The sequence below is a fragment of the Heteronotia binoei genome, chromosome 5, assembly GCF_032191835.1.
Source record: "Heteronotia binoei isolate CCM8104 ecotype False Entrance Well chromosome 5, APGP_CSIRO_Hbin_v1, whole genome shotgun sequence".
Lineage (NCBI taxonomy): Eukaryota > Metazoa > Chordata > Lepidosauria > Squamata > Gekkonidae > Heteronotia > Heteronotia binoei.
The window spans coordinates 9,294,360-9,313,836 of NC_083227.1; the positions used below are offsets into that span (position 1 = coordinate 9,294,360).

Consider the following 19,477-nt stretch of genomic DNA (forward strand, 5'->3'; position numbering starts at 1 on the left):
TTCCCTTTCTACCCCACCAGCAATGACCTTTGCACCGCCTCCTCCACCTGCAGCCCCCCCCCCCCCCAATATATCTAGAGCCAATTTGGTGTAGCGGTTAAGTGCTCTCTTATCTGGGAGAACCAGGTTTGATTCCCCACTCCTCCAATTGCACCTGCTGGAATGGCCTTGAGCCAGCCATAGCTCTGGCAGGTTGTCCTTGAAAGGGGAGCTGCTGTGAGAGCCCTCTCAGCCCCATCCACCTCACAGGGTGTCTGTTGTGGGGGGAGAAGATAAAGGAGATTGTGAGCAGCTCTGAGACTCTGAGTGGAGGGCGGGATATAAATCCAATGTCTTCTTATACCCCCCCCCCCCCCCCACACACACAGCAGAGTCACAAGGGCGGGGGGGGGGGACTTCCAAGGCAAGTCCGAAGCCAATTTTCTCTTCCCTTTCGCAGCCGAGTCTGGCTACCGGCGAGGGGTCCGCCCAGCGACTGGTGACACTTTCGGAGCGCCTCTTTCCGATTGGAGAGAAATTCTTTCCTCGGCCAATCCCGGCTCTCGCGCCGCTTTCCTCCCCGCCTGGCTGGATCAAAAGTCTCTTGCAAACGGCAGGGACGGAGAAGCGGAGTTTTGCTCCGGAGCTAGATGGGTTGGCTCCCGAGCGGGGTCCTGCTCCCGGGGGGCGTTGCCCTACTGCTGCTGGCGGTGGGGGGCTGCGGTAAGTCCCTCCCAGGGGGCTTCTCTGAGCCATCTGGGTGGCTGCTGCTGGGAAGTGGATTCTGGATTGGGGACTCAGATATCTGAGTTGATTTACAAATGGCTCCATGTAACCTCTCAGAGTCCTGCTTTGCTCTTCCTGTCTCTTCGTGCCTCAGTTTCAGCAAAACTGTTACTGATTAATCACTTTTTAAAAAATAATCTTTATTTGTTATTCTGTTTAGTCCATTACAACAAATATTTGTGTTTCCGACACGCCCTTCCTCCCCCCCCCCCCACCCTTTACTCCTAGTCTCTTCCCTCCAGCCATGGGCACGAAGTCCAAATCTTCCACTGAATGTCCGTCCTTCCTTCTATTGCATGATCTGAATCAGCTTAAAGGCTATTTACCAGGAATAGAGGAGTTACATAAAATAACACTGATGCCATACTTGCAAAATCTTGACAAAGCAGAGTATAGGAGAGCATTTACTCTTCTCAGATTTGATATGTTACCGTCAGCTATTATTGAAGGCAGATACACAGGACAATTATACGAGGAGAGACTGTGTATTTGTGGGGACAATAAACCGGAAGATAGGGAGCATGTACTATTCCAATGTAAATTATATCAGCATATTAGGGCCGAGTATATACTCCCGATCTGTGCCAGTGTCCCTGGAAGAAATATTAGATTTCAGCTAGACAGATTATTGGCTGATAGGAACAAAGGAACCACTTTATGTGTGGCAAAGTTTGCTTCGCGAGCCATAAGTCTCCGGAAGCAATTCTTAAGGGGAATACCCAATTGAACGCCTTGGTTCTGGAATTTAATCAGTGTTTTGGGGAGGAAATTATATTTTATACTGTCTATGTTTTATTCTCATTATAGTATTGCCTAATTATATTTTATACTGTGTATGTTTTATTCCCATTTTACTATTGCCTGACTCTATCTTATTAAGTTATTTGTATTTAATTGATTGGTCTTTGACCGTATTAAACTTTCATTCATTCATTCTATTGCTGTCCATTCTAGGTAGGTCTTCCACCTGGTCATAATTTCCTTGGTTTTCACATCCCATGTTACCTTGTTAAGTACCGCCACGATGTCTGACTGTATAAATTCAAACAAATAATTGTACCAGATTTCTACTGTCCATTTACTTTTGTCCTTCCAACCCAAAGCAATAACCGCCTTACCCGCCAATACCATAGCCTTAACTAAATTTTGCATACTTCTGTCTATTATCGGGCCACCTATTGTACTTCTCAACATAAGATTAAACTCTATAGTTAATGTTATATTGCATACTTTTCTAATTATTTTGATAATTTTGTTCAAAAAAATCTTTACTTCCGGGCATTCCCACCACATATGTGCATACCAACCTTTAGAAAGTTTACAATGCCAGCATAGCGGACTCAATCCTGGAATCATATTAGCTAATTGTGCTTGGGTCTTGTACCATTTTGTAAGAAATTTATATTCAAGTTCTTTGAATTTAGTTACTTTGATTTCTTCTATTCGTTTCTTACTTTTTTCCACCGTCCTCTCTGATATCCAGCCCTCCTGGCTCCATCTCCTCAGTAAATACTCTACTATTTTTTCCTTGTTTACTATCATCATTCTATATATCTTCCCTACCAAACCCTTTTTCTGCTTTGCCATTTCTTTGTATAGTACTTCCATTGGCGTGTCTGTCCAAAAATCTACATTTTCGCTAATCTTTTTTACTGTCTTGTATAGCCCAGCTACTATTAACCAATATTGTTTCCCTATTTCTTCTGTTATTTCCTGTAAGGGTTTAAGATTTCCACTTCGAAACATATCTTCCACTCTGCAATAACCTTTGAGATATAACCTTTCCCAGGTGAATTCTATAAAGAAATGATTGACATTATTGCACCTGAAATGCAAGCAGTATTTAATGAAGTGTTGGGAGGAAAGAATGCCCCAGATACGTGGAAGGAAACAGAAATAAAAATGTGTTGGACTGGATGGGCCATTGGCCTGATCCAACATGGCTTCTCTTACGTTCTTATGTGACACAGAGTGTTGGACTGGATGGGCCATTGGCCTGATCCAACGTGGCTTCTCTTACGTTCTTATGTGACACAGAGTGCTGGACTGGATGGGCCACTGGCCTGATCCAACACGGCTTCTCTTATGTTCTTATGTGACACAGAGTGTTGGACTGGATGGGCCATTGGCCTGATCCAACGTGGCTTCTCTTACATTCTTATGTGACACAGAGTGTTGGACTGGATGGGCCATTGACCTGATCCAACGTGGCTTCTCTTACGTTCTTATGTGACACAGAGTGTTGGACTGGATGGGCCATTGGCCTGATCCAACGTGGCTTCTCTTACGTTCTTATGTGACACAGAGTGTTGGACTGGATGGGCCATTGACCTGATCCAACGTGGCTTCTCTTATGTTCTTATGTGACACAGAGTGCTGGACTGGATGGGCCACTGGCCTGATCCAACATGGCTTCTCTTATGTTCTTATGTGACACAGAGTGCTGGACTGGATGGGCCACTGGCCTGATCCAACACGGCTTCTCTTATGTTCTTATGTGACACAGAGTGTTGGACTGGATGGGCCATTGGCCTGATCCAACATGGCTTCTCTTATGTTCTTATGTGACACAGAGTGTTGGACTGGATGGGCCACTGGCCTGATCCAACATGGCTTCTCTTATGTGACACAGAGTGTTGGACTGGATGGGCCACTGGCCTGATCCAACACGGCTTCTCTTATGCGACACAGAGTGTTGGATTGGATGGGCCATTGGCCTGATCCAACATGGCTTCTCTTATGTTCTTATGTGACACAGAGTTCTGGACTGGATGGGCCACTGGCCTGATCCAACATGGCTTCTCTTATGTTCTTATGTGACACAGAGTGCTGGACTGGATGGGCCACTGGCCTGATCCAACACGGCTTTTCTTATGTTCTTATGTGACACAGAGTGTTGGACTGGATGGGCCATTGGCCTGATCCAACATGGCTTCTCTTATGTTCTTATGTGACACAGAGTGTTGGACTGGATGGGCCATTGGCCTGATCCAACATGGCTTCTCTTATGTTCTTATGTGACACAGAGTGTTGGACTGGATGGGCCATTGGCCTGATCCAACATGGCTTCTCTTATGTTCTTATGTGACACAGAGTGTTGGACTGGATGGGCCACTGGCCTGATCCAACATGGCTTCTCTTATGTGACACAGAGTGTTGGACTGGATGGGCCACTGGCCTGATCCAACACGGCTTCTCTTATGCGACACAGAGTGTTGGACTGGATGGGCCATTGGCCTGATCCAACATGGCTTCTCTTATGTTCTTATGTGACACAGAGTTCTGGACTGGATGGGCCACTGGCCTGATCCAACATGGCTTCTCTTATGTTCTTATGTGACACAGAGTGCTGGACTGGATGGGCCACTGGCCTGATCCAACACGGCTTTTCTTATGTTCTTATGTGACACAGAGTGTTGGACTGGATGGGCCATTGGCCTGATCCAACACGGCTTTTCTTATGTTCTTATGTGACACAGAGTGTTGGACTGGATGGGCCATTGGCCTGATCCAACATGGCTTCTCTTATGTTCTTATGTGACACAGAGTGCTGGACTGGATGGGCCACTGGCCTGATCCAACACGGCTTTTCTTATGTTCTTATGTGACACAGAGTGCTGGACTGGATGGGCCACTGGCCTGATCCAACACGGCTTTTCTTATGTTCTTATGTGACACAGAGTGTTGGACTGGATGGGCCATTGGCCTGATCCAACATGGCTTCTCTTATGTTCTTAAGTAACACAGAGTGTTGGACTGGATGGGCCATTGGCCTGATCCAACATGGCTTCTCTTATGTTCTTATGTGACACAGAGTGTTGGACTGGATGGGCCATTGGCCTGATCCAACATGGCATCTCCTATGTTCTTATGTCCAGGGGCAGTGATGCTCTGTTTTCTTGGTGCTTGGAGGGGGCAACACTGAGAAGGCTTCTGGAGTTCTGGTTCCACTGGTGGACCTCCCGATGGCCCCCGGGGTTTTGGCCACTGTGTGACACAGAGTGTTGGCCTGGATGGGCCAGTGGCCTGATCCAAGATGGTCCTTGCGCTTCTGCAGGTAGTGGGGTGTTCTAGTGAGTCTCTCCAGGTGTTGGAGGGGAAGGGCAGCATTTGCACTGAAATAATGTACCAAATGGGAGGTATTGTGGTGTGATCCTTGGCTCAGAAATTGTGGGGGGGGGATTTCTTTTCCCTTTACCATCTATAGCTTTTTGCAAACTCTGTTTCCTTCAGCTGGCGTGTTTGGAAGCGCTCTGGGGCAGGAGCCTGGCCAAAGTCCAGCAGCGGGAGAGGGGCTTATAGGAAATGAGGGGAGTGCCCCTAAACGGAGTTCCCCCAATGAAATGCCATTGTCTGAGCTCCATGGGGATTCTGGGGCAACAGGATCCCCTCTCTGCTGGGGGTAGGTAGGGGTGATGTTGCTCTGTCCCCCAGGGTTTTGTTTAGGAGGATAATGGCTTAGGGAAGGTAGAGTTTTAAAAATGGGGTGGGGGGAGAGAGCAGGCAGAAACTTCCTCCCTATATGGGAACACCAGAATTCAGAGTCAGCCCGGGGAAGCGAGTGGAAGCTGGTTGCAGACGGTCCGAAGGATTGCTTCCCTTAGCCAAGGCATATCTGGCCTGTGGAACTCCCTGTCACAAGAAACAATAAAGGCCACTGGCTTGGGGGGATTGAAAAGAGGGTCAAATGCATTGAGGGGCAGGTGAGGCTCTATGGTTTGTCTTTTCCACAATTCCCCTCATGGAGGGGCTCAGCGCGGCTAGGAGCCCTCCCCCCCCCCAGGCAAAGGTGGTCTGTGCTTTAGGAGAGGGAAGAAGAATCTCCCCCCCCCATGCAGAAGTTTGGGCCAAGGGAGACGGGACCTGGAGAGGTCGTGAATTATTCAGATGGGGGGGGGGTAGGAAAGGGGGACGTCCACGTATGCCCCTATGCTATATGCCCCCCCCGCCCCCCCAGAGAGATCACACCACAAACGACTGAAAACTCTGAGGCATATAGAAATCGAATCAGCTTTGTGTGTCATTTGAGGAAAGCTCACATTCAAGCGTTCTTTTAAAAATGGTTCTTGGTCCATGTTCCTTTGGTGGGTGTAGCTGGTGGCTATCTGAGGGTGAGAGGGAAAGGAAAGGTCCCCTGTGCAAGCACTAGTCATTTCCAACTCTGGGGTGATGTTGCTTTCACAACGTTTTCACGGCAGACTTTTTACGGGGTGGTTTGCCATTGCCTTCCTCTGTCATTACACTTCCCCTCCATCAATCTGGGTACTCATTTGACAGACCTCGGAAGGATGGAAGGCTGAGTCAACCTCAAGCCGGCTACCTGAAAACCCAGCTTCCTCCGGGGATCGAACTCAGGTCGTGAGCAGAGCTTAGGACTGCAGTACTGCAGCTTTAACACTCTGCGCCACGGGGCTCTTGAGGGTGAGAGGAGAAAGAAGCAAAAGCCATGCCATTGAAAACATCAGGATAAATGAGATGACAGCTTTTTCCTGGCTTTGCTGTGGGCCCCTGTGGCTGTCTGTGTCTTTTGGGCAAGGAGAGGAGCTTGTAGCTCAGAGGGGAAGAAGCCCCCTTCTTCCTCCTTGGACTGGATCTGAGAAATGGTTTCTGGCTTCCTCCTGTTTGTAGCGGATCTTGCTCAAACCAGCTGCTGATCCGGTGGGAAGGATCACAGAACAGCTGCCACCGAGTATTAAAAGTTGAGGCGTGTAGAAGTCAGTGGGCTTTCTGTGTCCCATTCAAGCTTTCTTTTAAAAATGGTTCTTGATAGCAATGGGGGGCTTGTGTATGTGTGTGTGGGTGTTGCGTATGCGTCTGTGACTTGTGTGTGTGTGTGTGTGGGGGGGGGGGTTATGTGTCAGTGACTTGGCTTGCTGCAGAATTGTCTTAAGACCCCAGTTTTGCAGCCCGCTTCCCCCAGTCTGGCAAGAGCAGATCCATTCATCAGAAGGAAAGAAAAAAAAAAAGATCCTTCTGGAAATTATGCCATCTGGATATAAAAATCCACCTGCATTGGCAGTGCAATCCTATGCAGAGTTACTTACCCACATAAGTATATTCCATGTAACTCCTTAGCCCAGGGGTGTCAAACATGTGGCCCGGGGGGCAAATAAGGCCTTGGAGAGCTCCTATCAGGCCCCCAAGCAACTGGCTGTCATGTGCTTCCTTCTCCCTCTCTCTTGCTTCCTTCTGCATCACAGCTTGCTTTTGCAAGGCTTGCTCAGTTGCACGGGAGCTACAGAGCAAAGCCTCTTATTTTCACCATTGGCTGAGGCTCCTCCCTCGGGGAGGGAGAGCTTGCTTTGCTCTCTCAATCGCACAGCAGAGCTACTGAGCCAAGCCTCTCTTCCTTCTATTGGCCAACGCTCCTCCCCCTCCTCGTCCGCTGGGGAAGGAAGGAAAAAGCCAGAGCTTCCTTTGCCTATTCCCCTGGATTGCATGGGAGAGATATAAAGAAAGCACCTTTAAGACCAACAAGTGCTTATATTTTAAGCATGTTTTATTTTAAGAGTTTTCTTTGATTGTGTTTGTGTCCTTTATAATGTTTATATCCCTGCTACCTAACCTTAAATAGGTACACACACAGCCTGGCCCAACATAGCTTGGCCGAATGTCTCATTTATGTCAGATCCGGCCCTCCTAACAAATGAGTTTGACACCCCTGCTCTAGTCCAAATTCTCTGAAAGCAGTAGACTGAAATCAATAGCAAAGCAGTTAGTTTTTATTTCTGAATGACTCCATCCTGATACCGGCTCTTCAGAGTTTTGGGAAATTCCTGGGGATTTCAGGGTGGAGGCAGGGGGAGGGGGAGGAGCTCAGGGGTAAGAGAATGCTATAGACTCCGCCCCTCAAAGGAGCCATTTTTTCTAGGGAACTGATCTCTAGAGAAAAGTGGTGTTTCTGGGAGATGCCCAGGTCCCGCCTGGAAATAGGTGAACCTAGACAGCTTCTGGTCTTCCCTTGTTGTTCACTCCACTTCTCTTTTCGCTCCTCAGGCTCTCCGATTTCCTCTCCCCATTCCTCAATGTCCCTGGTCCCATTATGTGTCCAGAGAGCCAGTTTGGTGTAGTGGTTATGTGTGCAGACTCTTATCTGGGAGAACCAGGTTTGATTCCCCACTCCTTCACTTGCAGCTGCTGGAATGGCCTTGGGTCAGCCATAGCTCTCTTATCTGGGAGAACCGGGTTTGATTCCCCACTCCTTCACTTGCAGCTGCTGGAATGGCCTTGGGTCAGCCATAGCTCTCTTATCTGGGAGAACCGGGTTTGATTCCCCACTCCTTCACTTGCAGCTGCTGGAATGGCCTTGGGTCAGCCATAGCTCTCTTATCTGGGAGAACCGGGTTTGATTCCCCACTCCTTCACTTGCAGCTGCTGGAATGGCCTTGGGTCAGCCATAGCTCTCTTATCTGGGAGAACCGGGTTTGATTCCCCACTCCTCCACTTGCACCTGCTGGAATGGCCTTGGGTCAGCCATAGCTCTCTTATCTGGGGGAACCGGGTTTGATTCCCCACTCCTGCACTTGCAGCAGCTGGAATGGCCTGAATTAGCCATAGCTTTCGTAAGAGTTGTCCATGAAAGGGGAGCTTCTGTGAGAGTTCTCTCAGCCCCACCTTCTTCACAGGGTGTCTGTTGTGGGTGGGGGGGAAGGTAGAGGAGATTGTGACTGCTCTGAGACTATGAGATTCAGAGTATAGGGCAGGATATGAATCCAATATCATATTATTATTATTCCCCTCACCCCCACTTAGCCTGGCCTCTGAACAGGGGTGTGGGGAGATCTTGGGGGGCCCTTCCTCACCAACAACCCCCTTAACTCTGACCCCCCTTTCTCTTTGTCCCAGGCTCCTCCTCCCCCCCCCCGAACTATTTTCACATGAGGATGTCTGAGCCTGGATTTCTGAACAGTGGTGGGGGTCTGGGTGACAGTCCCTTTAACTCTGCCTCCTTTTCTCTTTGTCTCTCTCTCTCTCTTCCCAGGCTCTTCCTCCTCCTTCCACTCCCTGCGCTACTTTGAAATGGGGATGTCTGAGCCCAGTCAGGGGCTGCCCCAATTCATCGCTGTGGGCTACGTGGACGAGCAGCCCATCAGTCGCTATGACAGCATCACGAGGCGGAATGTGCCTCGAGTCCCCTGGATGGAGAAGGTGGAGGACTATGAGGCCGGCCTCTGGGAAAGGACTAACCAGATATTGCAGAGTACAGAATATGTCTTCAGAACTAGCTTGGAGATCCTGCGGGGCCGCTACAACCAGAGCCGTGAAGGTGAGCGGAGGGGGGGGGGGAGAGAAGCAGCCTTCGCCTCCCCCGACCCTCCCCAAGGCAAGAGAAAGGGAGGGGCTGCACCTCAGGGGGAGGAAGAAGGAGCCCCCTTCGCCTTTGTGCTTCACATTATTCAAACTCTTAACTCCCCCTCCTCCCACACACACACTGGATACCAGTTAGAGCAGATATGTAGGGAGGGGAGTGGGGCAAATAACCCTCCCCTTGGCTTGAGAGGTGGAGATCAAAAATACATTGGTTGTCCTGGTGGGCACCGCTGGGGTATGGTGGGGCTCCCCCTCCACCCCCACCGTTCCTTCGCACACATAGAAGAGAAGAATCTAAAAAAAAAAAATGGGTAAAGATAGTCCCGTGTGCAAGCACCAGTCGTTTCTGAGTCTGGGGTGACGTCGTTTTCATGGCAGACGTTTTTTATGGGGTGGTTTGCCATTGCCTTTCCCAGTCATCTACACTTTTCCCCCAGCATGCTGGGGACTCATTTTACTGACCTTGGAAGGCTGAGTCAACCTGGAGGCGGCTACCTGAACCAGCTTCCGCTGGGATCGAACTCAGGTTGTGAGCAGAGGGCTCCGACTGCAGCACTGCAGCTTTACCACTCTGTGCCACGGGGCTCTTAGAGAAGAATCTAGGAAAGCACAATTCCCGTATCCTGCAGTTTGGTGGCTGTTTTCTGGAGGGGGGGGCTGTGGCATCCCCACAACTTGGGAAGGGGGTGGGGCAGTCCCCTCCCCCATTTCTTCTACAGGTGCTGCTGCCCGAGGGAAGAAAGGAGGGCTTGGAGGGCAGCTTTTCCTTGGAGAGGAGCTCCCTTTTTTGTGGCCTCCATCCTTAACGTGACATCTCCCTCCCCCCCCACACCCCCACATATCTCTGCTGCAAAAGAGGGGTCTGCCTCAGCACTACTTTGGGGGCAGCCCCCACCATGGGAGAAATGCAAATTCTGTAGAAGAAGCAGATCCAGTAGACAGCCGTCTTCCCTCCCCCCTACCCCAGAAGCCTGGCTCCACCCCCTCACTATTTCCTCAGAAAAGGGGATACCAGTGTTAGGACAACAGTAGGGCGAGGTCTCCTCCGTTACCCAAATTGGTCTAATGATTAATTAGTTGGGGAAATTAGCTAGCAAGAGGCAGGTAACTCAGGGATTTCCACCAAATGTACACTAGGGTCCAGCCCTTAAGAGAACTCTGAAGTAAACCAGGCTGATGTTCAAGTGGTAGTGTCTTTATTGGAAAATAATAAAAGAGGAAAAACACTAGGGTACAAATGTACACTAGGGTCCAGCCCTTAAGAGAACTCTGAAGTAAACCAGGCTGATGTTCAAGTGGTAGTGTCTTTATTGGAAAATAATAAAAGAGTGAAAAACACTCAAAGAACGAAGCATGCTGAAAAACGCACATAGAAAAGCTGCTTAAGAAGAAATAAAGATAGTGGAGGAGGGAAGAAATTGTGGTTTACCAGTCTGGTAGATTCAGGTCAGCAGAGGAGAGAAATGACCAGCTCTTCTTTAAAACGGAGCATCTCATACCCAATAGTGTGTGTGTGTGTGGGGGGGATATGATTGATGTCCAGAGCGCATGCACACACACACACAAAATGAAGATGTGGTCTTCTAATTATAGGGGAAATATTCCCTGAGGCACTGTTACAGGTTTGTCCCAGGAACCAGTGGCTTGAAGGGTTTACAAGAGTTCCCCCAAGAACTGGGACAAAGGCCTGGTAGTTCTCCCAGAGCTGCGTGACCGTGACCCCTGATGTCCAGAATGGAAGACCCTTCCAATTCCAGGCGTTATTGATATGCGAACGAGAAGGGTTGGGGGGTTTTTTTGGGTAGATTTGACTGTTAGGTCACACCCCCTGACACCAAGCCAGCTGGAACTGCATCCCTGGGCTTTCCTGCTCAGTCCCCCCCCCCCTTCCCGCTGCTAATGAGAAAATGTGCAAGGGAGGGACGCAGGATATGCTCAAAAGTTCACCTGTCGCCTGATGGTTTCTCGTTCTAGGAAGCAGGTCCCTGTGAGGGGAAGAGGCAAGAACCTCCCATGGGGAGTGGGGAGCAGAGAGGCACCGACGAGAGGGGCTTGCCTTTCTGCAGTCTCCCATCCCGCTTTCCTTCAAGTGGGGAAAGACCCCCACACAAAGAAACACACCCCAAATGTTCTCTCATCTCCCGCGTGTCTCTTGCAGGGCTCCACACCCTGCAATGGATGTCCGGCTGCGAGGTGGGGCCGGAGGGGCAGCTCAGCAGGGGGCATTACCAGTATGCCTACGACGGGGAGGACTTCCTCGCCCTGGACAGGCAGACCCTCAGCTGGACGGCCCGCGTCCCCCAGGCCCAGGAGACCAAGAGGAGGTGGGAGGGTGAGCCCCAGTGGGCCCAGCGCTTCAATGCCTACTTGGAGGAGGAGTGTGTGGAGTGGCTGCAGAGGTACCTGGGCTACGGCAATGAGACCCAGCAGAAGACAGGTGAGGAGCTATGGGGGGCGAGGCCATGGGGGCTGCTTCCCCCAAGCTGTGGGGCTGGGTGCTTATCTTCTGGCTTCTTGCGCAGCCCCATGTTGGGACTTGATTGCGCAGGCCGGCTGGAAACATTTTTTCTAGCTTCAAAACTCCAACCGGGGAGGCCCCCACTCCTTTCAAAGCTGGCTCACGTGTGGGATTATTTTTGACTTTGTGAGAAAGGAACATTTCCTAGCATGCTCTCTCGATGTTCATCATTTTGATAACAGTGTGATGCGGTGGCTAAAAAGGCCAGTGCCATTTTGGGCTGTATCAACAGAAGTATAGTGTCCAGATCATGTGACGTGATGGTATCGCTTTACTCTGCTCTGGGAAGACCTCACCTGGAGTATTGTGTTCAGTTTTGGGCACCACGTTTTAAGAAGGATATAGATAAGCTGGAATGGGTCCAGAGGAGGGCAACAAAGATGGTGAGGGGTCTGGAGACCAAGTCCTATGAGGAAAGGTTGAAGGAGCTGGGGATGTTTAGCCTGGAGAGGAGGCGGCTGAGAGGTGATATGATCACCATCTTCAAGTACTTGAAGGGCTGACATATAGAGAAGAAGAAGAAGAAGAAGAAGAAGAAGAAGAAGAAGAAGAATTGCAGATTTATAACCCGCCCTTCTCCCTGAATCAGAGACTCAGAGCGGCTTACAATCTCCTATGTCTTCTCCCCTCACAACAGACACCCTGTGAGGTGGGTGGGGCTGAGAGGGCTCTCACAGCAGCTGCCCTTTCAAGGACAACCTCTGCCAGAGCTATGGCTGACCCAAGGCCATTCCAGCAGGTGCAAGTGGAGAAGTGGGGAATCAAACCTGGTTCTCCCAGATAAGAGTCCACACACTTAACCACTACACCAAACTGGCTCTCAGGATGGTGTGGAATTGTTTTCTGTGGCCCCGGAAGGTAGAACCAGAACCAGTGGGTTGAAATTAAATCAAAAGAGTTTCCGGCTCAACATTAGGAAGAACTTCCTGATCGTTAGAGTGATTCCTCAGTGGAACAGGCTTCCTCCTCGGGAGGTGGTGGGCTCTCCTTCCTGGGAGGTTTTTGAACAGAGGCTAGATGGCCTTCTGACAGCAATGAGGATCCTGTGAATTTAGGGGGAGGTATTTGTGAGTTTCCTGCATTGTGCAGGGGGCTGGACTAGATGACCCTGGAGGTCCCTTCCAACTCTATGATTCTATAAAGAGAGTAAGCTCCTTTTCTACTTTGGAGAACTGTTTTTACAGTCTTTGAGAGTCTAATTAGTGGGAGGCAAGACCCACAGTAAGCAGAGCTCTCCCCACTTGTTGTGCTTGTGGCCCCTCATCATGCCCTCCAAGGCCCTGTTCAAAGAAATGTTCCAAATGTGGAACAGAAATGACACAAGCACCAGCTCTGCCTCCTGGGCCCAGAAGAGGCCCGTAATGGGGGTGCTTGTCCAAATTGCTTTACCGCAAAGACTTGACTGGACAGGGCCTCTAGTCTTTTCCTCTTTCTTTCTTTCTTGCTCTAGATTAGGAGTGTCAAAGATGCAGCCTGGGCACCAAATTGAGGCCCTCGGAGGGCTCCTCTCAGGCCCCCGAGCAATGAGCTGTCATCTGCTTCCTTCTCCCTCTCTTGCTTCCTTCTGCATCACAGCGTGCTTTGCAAGGCTTGCTCAGTCATACAGGAGCTACAGAGCAAAGCCTCTGTTTTCTCCATTGGATGAGACTCCTGTCTTGGGGAGGGAGAGTTTGCTTTGCCATGCTCTCTCAATCCTACAGCAGAACTACTGAGCCAAGCCGCTCTTCCTTCTATTGGCTGAGGCTCCTCCCCATCCTTGTCCCCTGGGGGAAGGAAGGAAGGAGCCAGAGCTTCCTTTGTCCAGTTCCCTGGATCCCATGGGAGAGATACAAAGAAAACACCTTTAAGACCAACAAGTGCTAATATTTTAATCATGTTTTACTTTAAGGTTTTTTTAAAAAAATCTTTAATTGTGTTTGTCTGTGTTATTTGTATAGTTTATATCTCTGCTACTTGGCATGACATTTTATGACATACATGGCCCAGCCGGCAAGGTCTCCTTTATGTCAGATCCGGCCCTCATAACAAATGAGTTCGACACCGTTGCTGTAGATTGGAAGCTGTGTTGTGGGAGAAGGCTTTGCCTTCCTCAGTTCCTTTCAGAGGGTCTTCAGGATCGACTGCCTTGCTAAAGAGAATATTAAAGATCACTTTGGGGGGGGGGGACCTTGAAATGTGCATTAAGGGAGGCCATTTGCCCCCAACTCAGAAAGGATTCATGAGGCCAGTTTCAGAACAACAATATAATTTCCAAGAATAGGCTGGAGAGCCCACTTCTGTGGCTTCTTTCATCTCTTGGAGATGCTGCAGGCTGGGTGCCTCCTATCTGGGGTGGGTATGGATGGCCACATGGGGTCCCTTCAAGGCCAGTCTCCAATCTGTCATCTTGGGAGATGCAGGGTGCTAACACAGGATGACGTTGCCCTTTCTGCAGAGGCCCCAATGGCAAGGGTGGCACGCAAGAAGGGCCACGATGGCCAGGAGACCCTCTTCTGCCAGCTCTACGGCTTCTACCCCAAGGAGATCGAGGTCGCCTGGATGAAGGACGGGGAGGACCAGAAGCCAGAGACCTATTCAGGGGGTGTCGTCCCCAACTCGGACGGGACCTACCACACCTGGCTCAGCATCGAGGTGGACCCCAAGGAGAGGGATCGCTACCGGTGCCGGGTGGGGCACGACAGCCTGCCGGAGCCCCTGGACTTGGCCTGGGAGGAGCCAGGTGAGAGATTGCGGGGGGAAGGCCTGTTTCCATGGGGGTGGGGGCTAGCCAATCAGGAAGGAATCTATGTGAGGAAGGGGGGGAACTCCATAAAAATTGCCCCGCCAGGTTACAGTTTAGAGCAGCATTTCCTAGTAGGTCTCTGGATTTCCTTTGGGGTGCTAGCCAGTTGCTTGCACCCCTTGTGTTAAAGGGGCCAGCTGAGGGGGGGAAAGTCCAGGGGGAGTGTGGAGGTTGCAGGGGGGAAGTCGTCAGTGCAATTCCTGCCACCTCCAGCAACCTGAGACACTTCGCCTGGGAAATCCCCCCCCCCCCCCCCCCCGCTGCTGGCCAGGCTGAATGATGTCATTTTATTTATTATTTAAATTTATAGACTGCCCTACCCTTGAACTCACATGGCTCGGGGCAGTGAACAATGTAACAATAGAAACATTCATAGATAATAGAACAACTTAAGTAATGCATAGATTAAAAACATTTTCAGACAGCATTAACACTTCGGATTCCAATTATGTCACTGCCCCACAGGAAGGTGGAAAGGAAGGCGGGGAGGAGGAGGGAGTGCCAGCAAGATGGTCCCCAACGCTGTCCTCAACCAAAAGCCTGGTGGAATATCTGGCCTTGCCAGTTTGGTGTAGCGGTTAAGTGTGCAGGCTCTTATCTGGGAGAACTGGGTTTGATTCCCCCACTCCTCCACTTGCAGCTGCTGGAATGGCCTTGGGTCAGCCATAGCTCTGGCAGAGGTTGTCCTTGAAAGAGCAGCTGCTGTGAGAGCCCTCTCAGCTACGCCTACCTCAGAGGGTGTCTGTTGTAGGGGAGGAAGGGAAAGGAGATTGTGAGCCATTCTGAGACTCTGATTCAGAGAGAAAAGCGGAGTACAAATCTGCAGCCTTCTTCTTGCAAACACTGCAGGACTGTATTAGGTCCTTCTCTGCCCTGGCTCCCACTTGGTGGAACTCTGTGCCGAACGGCATCTGGGCCCATCTGTGCGATTGCAGTAAAAAAAGGCCAACGCCATGCTGGGAATTATTAGGAAGGGAATTGAAAGCAAATCAGCCAGTATCATAATGCCCCTGTATAAATCGATGGTGCGGTCTCATTTGGAATACTGTGTGCAGTTCTGGTCGCCGCACCTCAAAAAGGATATTATAGCATTGGAGAAAGTCCAGAAAAGGGCAACTAGAATGATTAGAAGGCTGGAACACTTTCCCTGTGAAGAAAGGTTGAAACGCTTGGGACTCTTTAGCTTGGAGAAACATCGACTGCGAGGTGACATGATCGAGGTTGACAAGATTATGCATGGGATAGAGAAAGTAGAGAAAGAAGTCCTTTTCTCCCTTTCTCACAATACAAGAACTCATGGGCATTCAATGAAATTGCTGAGCAGTCAGGTTAAAACGGATAAAAGGAAGTCCTTCTTCACCCAAAGGGTGATTAACATGTGGAATTCACTGCCACAGGAGGTGGTGGCGGCTACAAGCATAGCCAGCTTCAAGAGGGGATTGGATAAAAATATGGAGCAGTGGCTATTAGCCACAGTATATAGGTATATATATGTGTGTGTGTATACAAATATATATACACAAACACATATATTGGCCACTGCATGACACAGAGTGTTGGACTGGATGGGCCATTGGCCTGATCCAAGATGGCTTCTCTTATGTGACACAGAATGTTGGACTGGATGGGCCATTGGCCTGATCCAACATGGCTTCTCTTATGTTCTTATGTGACTCAGAGTGTTGGACTGGATGGGCCATTGGCCTGATCCAAGATGGCTTCTCTTATGTGACACAGAATGTTGGACTGGATGGGCCATTGGCCTGATCCAACATGGCTTCTCTTATGTTCTTATGTGACACAGAATGTTGAACTGGATGGGCCATTGGCTTGATCCAACAGGGCTTCTCTTATGTTCTTATGTGACACAGAGTGTTGGACTGGATGGGCCACTGGCCTGATCCAACAGGGCTTCTCTTCTGTTCTTATGTGACACAGAGTGTTGGACTGGATGGGCCATTGGCCTTATCCAGCATGGTTTCTCTTATGTTCTAATACAGTTCTGGTTGAGGACAGCTGGACTTCTTTTGGGCTGGGAATCACCAGTAGATGGTTCTCTGCAGAGCATAAAGGTCTTCAGGGGACATACCGGAGGAGAGATCCCAAGGTCATGCGGGTTTCTGACTACTCAAGGCCTTCAGGGTCAATGCCAAGACCTTAAACCTGACTTGATACTCCACCGGAAGTCAATGCAGCCAACGAAGCACAGGTTGAATGTGTGCAGTCCGTGATATTCTGGTCAAAACTTGTGCCACCAATTTCATAAATGTACACCTTTTTCCCACAACTGCAACCACCGGTCTAATGCAATATTATGTTGATAGATCCAAAAAGGCAGCCGTGATCCCATTTAACCATAGATTCTTTTATTACCTCTTTTTCCATCCTTAGTTGCAATAAATGATTATACGTTCTGGACCAGTTGGAGTTTCTGGATCAGTCTGTGGCGGTGTTAAGGGCACCCCATAAAGGGTTTGTAGGATCTTTCGGGCTCAAGTGCCGTGTTCTACTGGAGAAAGTTTTCCTTCCAGACGTTTCGTTCTCAGCTGCGGAGAACATCCTCAGTGGCGTTGCAGCCGGAGCAGGCGCTCAGACCTTTTTGGCTGCTGGAGAAACGTCGACTGCGGGGTGACATGATAGAGGTTTACAAGATAATGCATGGAATGGAGAAAGTAGAGAAAGAAGTACTTTTCTCCCTTTCTCACAAGACAAGAACTGGTGGGCATTCGATGAAATTGCTGAGCAGACAGGTTAAAACGGATAAAAGGAAGTACTTCTTCACCCAAAGGGTGATTAACATGTGGAATTCACTGCCACAGGAGGTGGTGGCGGCCACAAGTATAGCCACCTTCAAGAGGGGTTTAGATAAAAATATGGAGCACAGGTCCATCAGTGGCTATTAGCCACAGTGTATGTGTGTATATAACATTTTTTGCCACTGTGTGACAGAGTGTAGGACTGGATGGGCCATTGGCCTGATCCAACAGGGCTTCTCTTATGTTCTTATTTGACACAGAGTGTAGGACTGGATGGGCCATTGGCCTGATCCAACATGGCTTCTCTTATGTTCTTCTGTGACACAGAGTGTAGGACTGGATGGGCCATTGGCCTGATCCAACATGGCTTCTCTTATGTTCTTCTGTGACACAGAGTGTTGGACTGGATGGGCCATTGGCCTGATCCAACATGGCTTCTCTTATGTTCTTCTGTGACACAGAGTGTTGGACTTGATGGGCCATTGGCCTGATCCAACATGGCTTCTCTTATATTCTTATGTGACACAGAGTGTAGGACTGGATGGGCCATTGGCCTGATCCAACAGGGCTTCTCTTATGTTCTTATTTGACACAGAGTGTAGGACTGGATGGGCCATTGGCCTGATCCAACATGGCTTCTCTTATGTTCTTCTGTGACACAGAGTGTTGGACTTGATGGGCCGTTGGCCTGATCCAACATGGCTTCTCTTATGTTCTTATGTTCTTATGTCTGGAAGGAAAACTTTCTCCAGTAGAACACGGCACTTGAGCCCGAAAGATCCTACAAACCCTAATGATGTTACCAGCTGTGAAAACCTGAAATCTTTGATAGCACCCCATAAAGCATAGGGAGCTGGGCCCACACCTGAATAGCCCAGGCAAGCCCAATCTCGGAAGCTAAGCGGGTCAACTGTGGTTAGTACTCAGGAGGTGACCTTGAAATACCCAGTCGGGAGGACAGGGGCAGGCTTTATTCAGCCACCTCTCTGAATATCCTCCAGGCCCCCAGTAGGGGTCAGACACTAGAGGCTGACATGACTTCCAAATGCAGACACACCCACCCACCAATAAAATAAAAATCCCCCCCCACCCCCAAAAAAGAGAGTAGGGAGTTCGCAACCCAGGCCTGAATCCCCAACAGAACATCTTAGTTGGATTCAGTCTCAGCCGACTCTTTATCGGCCATCCCACTCCATGGCCAATGTTCCTGGGCAGCCTCCACATCTGTGCTCTGCAGTCTGGTCTGAGCAACAGCCACTGAAGCGGGTGAAAAAGGCCAAGGCTTGAATTCGTCTGGGAGCTCCCAGCACCAGCTGACACAAGTCAGGGAAGGCCAGGACCAGCTGACCACCTGTGGGACTAAAAATGGAACCGATTGGCCAAGAAAGGCTGGGGCCTACCAAAGGCCTCCAAATCAGACGATATAACTGATCAGCCAAACAGACGACAGCAGCAGCCACCGATGGGGGGGCTGGGGAGTTCTGGACCTAAGAGGTGGCCAGCTTCACTGCGCAGGGTGTGGATGCATGGCCTTTGGGTTTCCCTTCTGGCTGTGACTTCCTGCTTCTCTCTCTGCAGAAGAACAGCAGCAATAGACACCATAGCAGAGAGTGAGGGATGCCCCTTCCTCTCTGGGATGCCACTTCAACATGGGGGCTGGGGGGTCCAGGAGCAGCTGAAAGGCCCTCAGGTTCCGCCTGACCAGCTGATGAAAGGGCCTCAGAAGGAGGGCGGGGGGGGGGGGGCTCATTCCATTGTAACCAGCAAAAGAATCCAGAGACCAGGCTGGAAGGCCAAATGAATTCTCTCTCCCTCCACCCCTCTCAAAAAGCAACTATGAGTTAATGAAGGGAAGGGCTTCTCATCTATACATAGCAAGAGAAGGGCAAGTCATCTTGGGTCAATTAATTAATCTTGGGGCATCTTGGGTCAATTAAATAGTGGGTTCCTTTGCTGCTGTATAGGTCTAGTTCACTTGTCTCTGCGTTTGGTGCCTTCAATAAAAGTTGCAACAAGAGTCAGAGTAGAGTGATGCTCTGGCAAGTTGATCCTAGTCGCTCCGGGAAACTACTTAACAGTGTTTTGTTAGAGATCTTTTCCCCTCCTTTTCGTCCTCAGGATCCAACGTGGGGCTCATTCTGAACATCATTATTGTGGTTCTTCTGGCTGCTGCCACCATCATGAAGGCTGGGCTCATCTGCATGAGTAAGTAAATAGACCATGCCTTGGCAGGGCTGTGTGCGTGTGATTCTTGTGGTGGGAAGTACTTCCAGCTGGCCTTTCTCTCTCCAGCAGGGACACCCCTCCCCCAAGGCAGCTTCTCAGAAAAGTGATCCTAAAAAGATG

At 49.9% G+C, this 19,477-nt stretch overlaps 1 protein-coding gene across 1 annotated transcript; it reads left to right on the forward strand.

Annotated features, from left to right (window-relative positions):
• Positions 1-629: 629 nt before the first annotated feature.
• LOC132571661 (class I histocompatibility antigen, F10 alpha chain-like) lies at positions 630-19,344 on the forward strand. Its single transcript, XM_060238454.1, has 5 exons — positions 630-702; positions 8,675-9,031; positions 11,234-11,512; positions 14,028-14,312; positions 19,250-19,344. Exons 1-5 carry the CDS (start codon positions 630-632, stop codon positions 19,342-19,344), a joined length of 1,089 nt encoding a protein of 362 aa, XP_060094437.1.
• The last annotated feature ends 133 nt before the right edge of the window (positions 19,345-19,477 follow it).